Source organism: Cataglyphis hispanica, chromosome 23 (assembly GCF_021464435.1).
Source record: "Cataglyphis hispanica isolate Lineage 1 chromosome 23, ULB_Chis1_1.0, whole genome shotgun sequence".
NCBI lineage: Eukaryota > Metazoa > Arthropoda > Insecta > Hymenoptera > Formicidae > Cataglyphis > Cataglyphis hispanica.
In genome coordinates this window covers 4,512,381-4,524,979 of record NC_065976.1, presented here as the reverse complement: position 1 = coordinate 4,524,979, position 12,599 = coordinate 4,512,381, and the positions used below count along the sequence as shown (strand labels likewise).

The following is a 12,599-nucleotide window of genomic DNA, read 5'->3' as shown; positions in this document are numbered from 1 at the left end:
CTCTTTTTTGTAAGCATGATGTTTATCAATGTCAAAAAACTCGTACTATTCGGGATAATAAAAGGAAGTAGTATAAGCTTGTTTCGCTTAATAATATCTTTTAATTTTGATTACAAAGCGGAAAATCTAATCTAAAGAAACCATCTATTAAGAGTACGCTACACTGGTACATTTTTTACTTACCTTTTTATATGTGATTTCACCACCCACTCCAACTCTTCGATGCCCAATCTTTCTCTCTCGTTCCGATTTGATTCTCGACACCCCCGCGGGGTTCTTGCCGCTAGTGATACCATGTTGTACCACTTGTAAACTCTGCAAAAATCAGTGACAGTATATTAGCACATTCTTGTTAACACTGAACGTATTCAAGGAAAACTGTGATTATCGGTTACATTGTTATCAGTAACATTCCTGCTAACACTGAATGTATATTCAAGAAAAGTTACTTTGTGTTACAATTACATAGTTATATTAAACGTAATTAGAGAAAAGATTTAATTAGCCACACTAGTTAGCTTAATCACGTTACGTGGAATATTGCAATACATATTACAAAATTATTATTTTTTTTTTTACATTTAGTGTCAGTACGTATATAAAAAGAACATATGCAAAGCTCTCTGGTTATGCTTTATTCGAAATAAATGATTATAAAACTAACAATAAGAAGGAAAAGGAATTGAAAGAAATGAATGATTACGCAACTAAAAATGAAAAAAGATTCTTTAGACGCTGCTTTTCATTGTGATAGGTACTATGGTGTTCGACCATATATTTCGTAAAAACATACAATCATCATAACATCCGTGATTATTATTCTCACGTAACAGTAATATGTAATGACTTCTCGTTTTTATTGATTCTATAAGCCTGTTTCGTTCACCACAATAACAAGAACAAGTGGCAAATTCGAGAACCTATCTTTTGCGCAATTTGAATCTTTATGAACTTTGCAAGTGTGCAAGAATCAATCCTGGACGCTTGTGTATAAATTGTCGATGACGAGAAGATCTGCTCAAAAATAGAAACAATTTCGTGGATAAACGTGAGCTATATTTGGTACGACTGGTTCTAAAGAGAAGAATAAAAAACAGACGATAATCCGTATTGATTTATTCCTCAATAATTTAAGAGATAATATTCTCTCTCTCTCTCTCTTTAAGTAATTTACATAGATTTCTAAATCTTTACTTTCTCTAGATTATTGTTCGTATTTCTCTTTATCCTTTATAAATGCCTATCCTAATTTAGATTTGAATGCTTAAATTATGAGTTTTATTTAAAAAAATCTGATTTAATCTAATATATTGCAATATAATGCTCGCGCTTGTACAAAATGTACTTATAGAACAATAATCAAATGGATTGCAGCGATGGATATAAGCGATCGCGATTTACGATAAGTACTGTATGAACCTAGGTTTGTGCAAAAGTAGAACAAATTAATAAGACAGAAGTAAAAGATAATGAGATGCAGCACATTATAAATCACCAACTTCTTTTATTAGTGCTTTCTTTCTGGAATTATGTATAGTGAAAACTAGACAAGAGGATATATACAAATATTATGCAGTAACATATAGACCGGTATATATAGATTACTTATAAAGAACATAATGAATATGCAAGCATATGTGGTATAAAATTAAAATCGATATAATAGCATAAAAGAATATTTATGTAAAAAAATTCAGGCAAATTACGCTCTACTTTTTGAATTATTAATATCAGCATTCTTTATTCTTTATATAACTGCATTAAGTAATAAGCTAATAATTATTTAAACAAGTGTTTTATTTTATTTTTTTTATTTTTTTAATTTTATTTTTATTTTTTATTTTATTTTTTAATTAAATATTCAATTCAAAAGAATTTTGCCCTTTAATAAAATGCTCTTTAATTCATATATCTTTTTGAAAAGTATTGTGATAATAGTGATTGTTTATATGTAGTATAGAAAGATTAATACTTACATCAAACGCTGTTGTTTTTTCTCCAATCGATTTGTTATCTGTAAAAGAGATATTTTAATTATGTCATATAGTGTATAATGTAAGTATAATATTTTGATAACTAACAATGTATGTACTAGATAATGTGGTGCGCACTACCAGGAAAATAAAGTGACATGAAATGCTAAGTTCTTTATAGAATAATCAAGTACTATTTATCTCAACAGAACTATAAATAATAAAATATGTTATTATATATAATAATATATATATATATATATATATATATATAATATATAATAATTAATAATTAAATACATAAAAAATAATTTACATAAATATATAAGCATTATCAAATGTCAATTTCGCGCATTGATAAAATTAGATAGTTCGGATACTTACAAATATTGAAATTTTATATAATAAATTTTATATAATAAATATAAAATAAATAATATAAATTAATTATATTGTATAAAATCCATTGAATAATAAGCTATATAAATATCTCAGTATAATATAACAAACAAATTCGTTGTCGTATGATAATTTTTCAACAGAATAAAAATTATTTTTTAAATAAAAATATAACGTGTATACATATATCATACATAGATTTTTTTATATATATAATAAATTTGAAGGGCCATACGATTGATCAAATCAGCAGTTTTTAAGACGTGCTTCTGGAATACGAATGTTAGATACTAAAGATTATATGTATGTTACCTCTGCACGAGATTCAACGGTTTTTTTTTTCTACGATCGATTTATCAGATTGAGATTGCTCTTTTCATAGTAGAATATATGTAAATTTCGATAATGACTAAACTTTCGACAGCAGAAAATTTCAACGATCAATTCTTTAGTGTATTACACATTTGATAATATAACTAACTATAATTAATTTTTTTTTAATTCATTGCAATTCTACAGTTTTATTGCAATTCTATTGAAAGTAGCATTATTATCTGTCTGCATTACGTGATTACGCATTATCTCTATGTTACATAATTTAATCTATAGAAAATGTCAATAATGCTTTTCAGTTTTGAATTGACTCGAACGCATCGTAACTGTTGCTTCTGAGAAAAATGTTATCGCGGAACAAAAATGGAAAAATTATATATACATATTTCCGTTAACCTTGTGTTTAATCTTAATGGCTTAGACAATCGTTCGTTACAAAAATTCTTCTCAAAGCCGATAAATATAATGCGGAAATATCTATAGATACACGATGCGTTTGATTTAAAAATATTCTCACTGTTGGAAAATTTGTATTTACTTATTAAAAAATATGCCGGTAATTATGTTAAATATTTAACACATTCATATATTAATTTAACATATTGCTGTTGTATTAATTGAACTAAAATGTTAAATTATTAAAACAACTGAAAAAAAAGTATAAAAATAACACAATGTGCACATATTTTTAATTTTACACAGTAAATATGTTCCGTATTAGTGACAAGATTGGTCAGTTAAAATTTACAGAAAAAAATGTTGATTTTATTCTAGAATAAGAATGATTACACACCGCCAATAACATTTTTCCAATATTTTTAATTTTATCATTAAAAATATGTTGATTTCACACAAAATTTATTTCAAATTACTTTGAGGCATTTATTTTGTGTTAAAATATTAACATAATATTGATATCACCATTTAACATATCCATGTTAAATTAACACAAAAATTTGTGTGAACATGTGATATCTGTCAAAATTTTTCGGTGTGAAAGTGGAAGGCATTATTGATTTTTATTATACAATTTGTAAACAAGAAATATATGCATAGAGAGAAAGAGTATTTAATACTAATATTTCATCATAACACAACAAGTTATGCATGACACGTACCATGTTAGTTAAATTTAAAACCAAAAATCCAAACTGCGGTTTCGAGTCTATGCGTCACGAAAGAGTTATCGCAAATAAACTTATTATTTGAATGAATTTTCGAATAGAGAACTACGAGTCGGATTTTCGTGAGTAATCTAGTCCGATATTGCAGAAAAAAAATGACACGTGTAAGGAGCGCGATTCGCAATATCGAGTGAAAAAGGGTCCCTAGGATGACCTGTAGAATGAGGGAGCAAGGCTAGTCAAGATGTCCTTACTTAGCCTTCTATTTTTAACTCTCATCATCCATTACTTGACTCTAACGCATGCGGCGCTCTCTGTTCGGTTGAAGAATGTTTTTTCAACATTAAAAAACCGAAAACACGATGCCAATGAAAGCATCATTAATGAAACATCGTTAATGAATTATTAAAAAGTTATGCATAATAAAAGTAATATGTAAATTGTATACATCAATATAAAAGAATCTATATTATAAATTTGTTTTGTGCATATAACTGAAAAAAAAAGAAACGTGTGAAACTATTTTTCCTCCAGCTAAGCAAAATAAACTGCGTTACGTAAATACCATTTACTCAGACTTGTATCCTTCAGTCAATTAAAACATTCTTTGAAGTAAAGTAATAAATATTCTTTTTTCATAATCTCTCACAGTTTAGCATCGCTTTAATTTAATTAAAAAGAAAAATAAGATGTTTCGAATAATATTATACGTCATGCAAGTATTATACAACATTCAAGAATATGAAAAACAAAGAAATTTGAACATATTTATGCTTTTTACAATTATATTTATTCGAATTAAAATATCTAGACGGAAGTGTGGAGAAAAAAACTTACTAAAAAAAAACTACTGCATTTACTGAATATGTAATACGATGTTTTATAATTTAAACAAGTTCGAGATTAAAATACAAGACTGACTGATAATTTCCTTCATCCAAGTAGAAAGAACGTAGTAAATAAATGTAATCTAAACTATATATTGTATTATATTATAATTCCCTATTCACATAAATATGACGTACACAAATGCAATAATAATAAATGCGGAATAATAGCGCGAAAAGATTCTCTAAACGGTAAAAGAGACTTTCGCTCGACAAGAGACGGAAGCCGCTATCTTTCGAACAAAAGAAACAGTTCAGATGCATAGAGTCGCGTTCCAACACGCGTTCTACTTTCCTCTATATCATTATTTTCTATAATAGAAAAAAGTCAATTGCTACGAGAAAGAAACACGTCAACTCGCGACACGGATCTGATAACGACGACGTTATCTCGATATCACGATCACGGCGAAGCCCACGTGAATTTCAAAAACCGTTTCCACGTGCTGTTCTGCTCCCTCCTTCCCCCTTCCCTCCTCCCATCACCTGACACCAGCTGTCAAATGGCGCGAGTTGTCAAGTTGGACTCGCGGCAAACAAATCGCAATGCGTCGAGTCTCACACAAACGCAAACACCATCATTACGTTTGTTGCGTTGTCATGTGTGGATTAAACGCAATAAAATCAAACGTTCGTACGAAATTTACGATGGGAGATGAAACGCGAGACGAAATGAACACGCGCCACTGTTCAGCCAATGACTGCGAAATTCAACCTTGTCATCAAACTTGTCCTTGTCCTCTTGCTCTCTTCTGACTCATATTAAAATTTCATGAACATGTGAGAATTCTGTGGGTTTTGCATAAAACTTTGATAGCGCGTTCTCTAAATAATCGGGAAGTTGAGATTTTGTTTCGGGGAAAAATTTTTTCGAGAAACAGTCTTAAATATTTTCTACTTCAATAACTAAGCATTTAATATTTAAATACAATTCTGATAAAGCAGAATCTCTAGAGGAAGGGATTTCTTTATATATGCTTACATATTTCTATAAAAGAGAATTGGGTTTTATTTTCAGGAAATTCTATAACTCTTTTTCAATGTGAAATATGATGATATATAGACTTTTTTAATTACACATTGTATGTATGCAGAATAGTAAAAAAAAATATATATATATATATATATATATATATATATATATATATGCTGAATAGTAATAATAATTGTGCGTGTGTGTGTATACAGGGTGTCCTGCAAAGATTGTGCGAACGCTCGCGAGCGTTACAGGACAAAATGGTAAAGGATTTTTCTGTTCAGTTTACTGTGCTCTACCCGCTCACGAGCGTTGGCACAATCTTTGCAGGACACCATGTATATATATATATATATATATATATATATATATATATATATATATATCCTGTATATATACACCATCTGCTAATAGCAGATTCTTGAGATCATTTTAAGATGATTTTTCCTCGGCAAAAATGTCGGGAGAGGTCATTATTTCTTGCAAGTTTCCAATTTTCTTTCCATCATATATCTTTGTAACTAACATAAGTCTTAAATTAAAATTCTCTTTCTCTATTAAAATAAACTAAATGAAATATCGAGATCCTTTTTTTTAATTTAGGTTGTATTATTTCGAACAAATTTAGGTTAAAAAGAATTTGACTTTGGATGGACACCAGATAAAAAAAAACCGGCTCTCAATATTTCATTTAATTATCGAGATATTCGGCCTGTTACGTTTGAAATTTAGCACTCTGTATATATATATATATATATATATATATATATATATATATATATATATATGTATGTGTATGTGTGTGTGTGTGTGTGTGTGTTGTGTGTGTGTGTACACATATTACACATACATACAAAGATATATAGAGTGCTAAATTTTTTTTAATTTTACACACACACACACACATGTTAAAAACAAATTTTTATCTTCGTGACGAATCATCGTTATGACACGAGTTTCTCGGCTACATTATCCGTTTTTGTGTCATCAGGCTTTTTTAACGGTGACGCGATAACTTTAACGCAATATATATGTTGAATTAGGTAGCGTTTAAAATCTCTCGGAAGCCACGGAGCGAGAGTCGACATTATCGATAACTATTATCAGCTGTCAAAATCGCGAACCAATCAATCTACAAAAAAATTGCAACCTGTCTATTTATCTACGATGCATTTTCCACCTCGCAAACTAAAATGCAACGAAAGCATCCTCTGCTGAAAATTTTACAGATCATATCGAGATAATAGGAAAAACTGTCAAAAGTCGATCGATCGCTCCGCATATCAGAGCGCAGGGAGAATTTATTTCGACTCGCAATCAAAATCCGCGATCTGCATTTTAACCGGCGGCGACGGCGTTCCTCGCCACACGAATTCCAACGTGTTTGCGCTTTCTAGGTCGGGTGACACCCATTAGGGAACTGTCAGATCGCGAGACAATGGATTTTTCCGCGATCTTCCGCGATCGGTCACGCTCGTGCGCGAAAAATCCGATATTCCGCGGATCGATAAGACACGACACGAGAGTATTCCTTCCGATTATCGCGAACAAAATCGTTCCCGGGCAAGGCAACGACAATGATATATCCGACGCGGGGCATTCGTGGTCGCGTTATAGGTTAGGGTCACGGCGCGCTGGAACGAGAGACACGCACAGAAAGAGGGAAGGAAAAAGGGGGGAAGGGGAGCATGAGAAGTCGGGGCATGAGAGCACACTCACAATCCTCCTCGGCGGTGGACTGGTCCGGCCTGAGATGATCGACCGCGGGCCGCGTCGCCGACCCGGGCAAGTTCGTCGTCTCGACCACTTCGATCACATCCACATTGTCGCCCGAAGCCATTTTGCGTGCGCGTCGCCTCCGTCCGATCTCGCACTGACTCACGCGGCGTAACGGCGGTGGTGGCGGCGTCGGCGGCGATGGTGGTGGCGACGATCCCCCTGACAGTTCCTCGAAGGAGCCTCCTCGGTTGTCGCTCGGTGCCCGCCGTCCCGCACCGCACGTTGCATGTTCGGACGACGCTGCTGTCGCGGGAAAATCTCACCGCGATTGATTACGCGGCCCGTCGTCGTCGTCGTCGCGCGATGCAGCGCGACATTATTATCGCTCGCTCGCGTCTCTCTCGGCAGCGCTGACGTTCCCCGATCACCGGATTCGATTTTTCCCGTCACGCTGCGTGAAGGAAAAACTGCCAGCTCGTTCCTCGATGAGTCGTGGCCCCCCCGGTATCGTATACTTCCACTGCCCCGACACTCCGACCTTCGCGAGAGTCGAGAGTGGCTCCCCCTACCGTCTGTCGTATTATCGACCGGACGCCATTACCATCGGCGACACCTGGCGATCGCGAGGAAAATCTGAATCCTGAATCGCCGCCGTCGCGGTATCACTCTTGTATTTTCGCGTGCGCGCTTCGATACCGCGATTACGGAAGTGACAACTGCGACGGGCAAAAGTCCGCTCTCACACAATGACAGAAGAAATTGTGGTCATATGGAGAATTTGCCTTTTAAAAGGAATTATCGATTGAGAATATATTCATTCATTGGTTGTAGGTATTGCGGTATGTAAGTCTTGAATATGACTCGATTCCGGTCGCGAGGATACTTTCCTTTATCTATATGATGGCGTGAGATATTATTAAATCATAACGCAATATAAATTTTTTATTTTATGAATAAATTAAATCAGAAATCAATAATCAATAATTTTAATATTCCTGAAAAAGAAATCCATTTCTTTTTTCTTTAATGATGTATGAGGACATATATCGAAACATTGACAACAACGAAAATGAAAATTTCCTAGATTGCTCTCTACTATTTCTTCTAAGTATCCATGCAAAATCTGAGAATATTTCTTTTTATGGTTTGAAAATTATTTAAGTTTAAATTGTATTGATTTGTGTGGAAAATCGCGTATTAGAGCATTTATATATTGACAAATTTGACAAGGAAAAAACATTGCCAGCAAAATAAAAATTTTAGCGTGTATTAACTCTGTTATAAAACTCTACTAAACATTTGTGCGAAACTTGATTTCAATCCACTTATTGGTTTAAAAGTTATTATAAAAATTATATAAAAATTAAATAAAAATTATAAAAATTATATAAAAATTATAGCAATATACAAGGTGTCCTAAAAATTTTGACACACCCGAAGTGTGAAGGTAGATTGGGCCAAACTGAGTTGAAAAGTCCTATACCATTTTGCAAAATTCGCAATAGTTTGCGTTATTAATTAAAATATGTGAGCTAATGAGCGCGTTGGTGGAAGAGGTGGAATCACGCTGTCACCTCTTGCTTAGATGATAGCTTTGTTGCTAAGAAATGTATACAAGTAATCCTACATGCCTGCCGCTACCGGCCTATCGTTTTCCAACGCTCATTAGCTCACATATTTTAATTAATAACGCAAAAACTATTGCAAATTTTGCAAAGAAAAATGATATAGGACTTTTCGACTCAGTTTGGCCCAATCTACCTTCACACTTCGGGTGTGTCAAAATTTTTAGGACACCCTGTATATGTTTATAATAATCCAAAATTTTCCCGTAAATTACTCGTTTTTTAAATTTTATCTTGCAGTTGATTTCAGGAGATATTCACAATCAAAAGTTTTTGTCATAAATTAAAAAAATATTAATTATTTTTTTTTATAAGAAATAAAATATTAATAACTTTTTTTTATGAAATCTTAAAAAGCATATTATTTTTTGATACTTTAATTTTTTTTATGATTCAGATTTATTTTATTTTCCAAAGAGTAATAAATACATAAAAAATATGTTTTTTTATTCAAGTTTCGAAAACTTTTTGCTGCTATTGTATAACCAAAGCATCCTTAATTAATATTATGGAGAAGATTATTTCATCTTATATATATTACTTTCTTATCTTCTTTATCTATTTATCAAATAAATACAAATATGTATGATGAGATGTATGCATCGAAGCTTGTTAAGAATTGAAAAAGTAATGTTTTATAAACATTATTTCATTACACTTGTATATATTATGATGTACTTTAAACTTTTTGCAACTTTTCTGCAATTATATAAAAATTAAGAATGATATGTATAGAATTACATAGAAATTATATACAAAGTTTTATTAAAAATAATGCATTCGAGAAATAGATGTAAAATTTATACATATACTTATACATATATACATACATATATGCTGTATATGTGTTTTGTATGTGTATATTATTTATTTTTGAAACAACTTGATATACATATAAAACATAAAATAATCTCTCTCTTTTTTTCATAATATTAATTAAAGAGGAAGAAACAAGTTTCTTTTTTATCAATTTAAAATAGCATTATTATTTTAAGAGATACATATAGGTCACTATTATTATAATTATTAATAAAAATTCATATATGTATATATTGATATTTATAATACAATAAATATAAACTTTGTATTTTACAAACAAATTAAATCAGAAATTAATAATTTTAATATTCCTGAATTTTCTTATATTTGTTATTTATTTATCAAATAATTAACTCTCTCTTTTCTTTTTGTTGAATATGAAATTTGTCATCTGATTCTGACTAATCAAATCATTACGTTATTTTACATAACATATACAGGGTGTCCCAAAAATTTTGACACACCCGAAGTGTGAAGGTAGATTGGGCCAAATTGAGTCGGAAAGTCCTGTATCATTTTTCTTAATAACGCTTCAGAAAGAAGTTATTATTGAGTAAAGTCTGGCTAATCAGCGCCAATCTTTAGCCGGATACACATCAGTGAGCCGCGCGCCTGGTAGTGGTGCGTCATTGTAACAGCTGAACGCTCACGCACACTATCAGGCGCGTGGCTCACCAACGTGCGCTTGACTAAAGATCGGCGATGATTGGCCAGACTTTACTCAATAATAACTTCTTTCTGAAGCGTTATAGAGGAAAATGGTACAGGACTTTTCGACTCAGTTTGGCCCAATCTACCTTCATACTTCGGGTGTGTCAAAATTTTTGGGACACCCTGTATATACTATGAATCAAACTTCATAGCAGAATGCAATTTCGAGAAATTTCAATCTTTACATTCGCTTACAATAACGAAAAATATTTAATGCTTATCTTTTTACAAAATGTATTCGTTTAACAAATAATATTTAGACGGATATACAGACCATTTAGTAAAAAATTGAAGTAAGATATCTATTAAACTTTCTGTCCCTCTTGCTCTCGATCAACATAATATTTTGTATAATTATATAATTAAATTTCAGTTACATCATGGTTAAATTTAAATGGTTTCTGAACAAGATATTACTACAACGAATATTTCTTCTAAGCATTAGTGGCATGATTGCGTATGAGATTTTAAAAGGCTACTTCGATTACAATAAACAGGTTATACATTTTTAAAATCTTTCAAAATTTAATTAAGTAAATGTTTAAAATATTATGTTATTAGTTTAACGTATATAATAATGAACATTATAATATAACATTATTATAAATATGAATCTTTTTATCAGAAATAGACCGCTTCTGGTATAAATCTTCTTCCAAAGTAGACATTCATATAAAAAATCAATATAAAGATTTTTTTAAAAAGTCGAAATAATCTTTCTGTATTTAATTATTTGAATTGCAGCAATATGTACATCGAATTAAATCAGTGCCTATTGCATTTACCAGAAAACGATGCACGTTCAATGATCAGTCACGAGTGTTGTGCATCATTAATTCATTATGTCGACCACATTCATTACGGAGTACATTGATCGTGCAAAACACTCGATATAAAACGATTAATGCATATCTAGACAGAAGAGATTTATGCCGTCGAGCGTGTAATTAATTATCAAACTGTTTCATAAAACCTTCGCGGCTCTATCATGGAGCTTGTTCCTCATCTCTCACATTTCGACGCACAATTGATTGCTTTAATAAATTTTTTATATTGATCTTATTTCGTCTATGCACGGTTCATATTTGACAGCAACTATCGTCCAAAATTATGTTACAATTTATATCTTTTGTTTTTAAATTTTTGTTAAGTTGTTAAACTTAGTTTTTTTTATTAGAAATTAATAATTCTATTAGATTACTATTTGTTTTTAATAAAAAATAATTACATTTGAAAAATATAATTATTTTTTATTAAAATTATCCTTAGTCAAACAACTATAAATTTATTTTGTTTATTTAAGATATCTGGTTGGTCAATGTAGATTGTCACTAGAAATATTTTGAAGTATTTGAAAACCATGCTATATATTTGGACCAACTATTTTATTTATAATATCATAATCGACCTTTTATCTATTTAGATAATACGCGCCTCCATTATTAAAGATTTTTATCTGCTCTAAGCATCTTTAATAAAATCTTAAAAATATAGTAAGCATTAGGATATGCTCTGTTCGACGCTGACCTTAATTCATTTAATAAAAAAACGCCGATTTTTATTTCTCTTTGTTCGATAAAAGTATCATTGATCCAAAAGCAGGCCGCCTGCTACGCAACGTGGATTTCGCGGCTGAAATGCAGGAAACTTTAATTACTCCGGTGAAACGAACTTTGCGATACGCTAACCTTGTGTTCCTTTTCTCTTTCTTTCTTTCTTCAAAGGTGATCGAATACATGCAGTCAATGCCATACCGACTCGAGAATCAAGCCAAAGCTCGAGAATCTAGCAAGATGAAGAGTAATCAGCGTCACTCTTACGATGAAGCTGAGTCATCTCCAAGGAATCAAGATGCAACTGTGACACAGAAGAGCACCGCGGATGAATAGATTTTTTTCACGATTCTGCAATGAAACGCGCTTAAATTAATAAATTATTAATATAAATCGGCAAGAAACTTATTTTAAACAAAAATTTTAAATTACTTTTTATTATATATATGTATTTTTATATTTAAAAAATATTTAATATGT

The 12,599-nt window shown here is 31.4% G+C and overlaps 1 protein-coding gene and 1 pseudogene across 7 annotated transcripts in view; one reads left to right on the top strand and one right to left on the bottom strand.

The window, feature by feature from the left end:
• LOC126857894 (phosphatidylinositol 4-phosphate 5-kinase type-1 alpha-like) overlaps window positions 1-7,970 on the bottom strand; it is a 38,999-nt gene extending 31,029 nt beyond the window's left edge. For 4 of the 7 annotated variants that reach the window (XM_050607749.1, XM_050607745.1, XM_050607746.1 and 1 more), the window contains exons 1-3: window positions 7,412-7,970; window positions 1,977-2,014; window positions 184-315 (exon numbers count right to left, since the gene is read on the bottom strand). In XM_050607749.1, the coding sequence (XP_050463706.1) occupies window positions 184-315; window positions 1,977-2,014; window positions 7,412-7,532 (291 nt within the window). In that variant the 5' untranslated portion in view covers window positions 7,533-7,970. The remainder of the gene's footprint in view (window positions 1-183; window positions 316-1,976; window positions 2,015-7,411) is intronic. The other 3 variants (XM_050607750.1, XM_050607751.1, XM_050607752.1) reach the window with 3 other exon arrangements.
• On the top strand, window positions 7,897-12,599 carry LOC126858042 (uncharacterized; annotated as a pseudogene).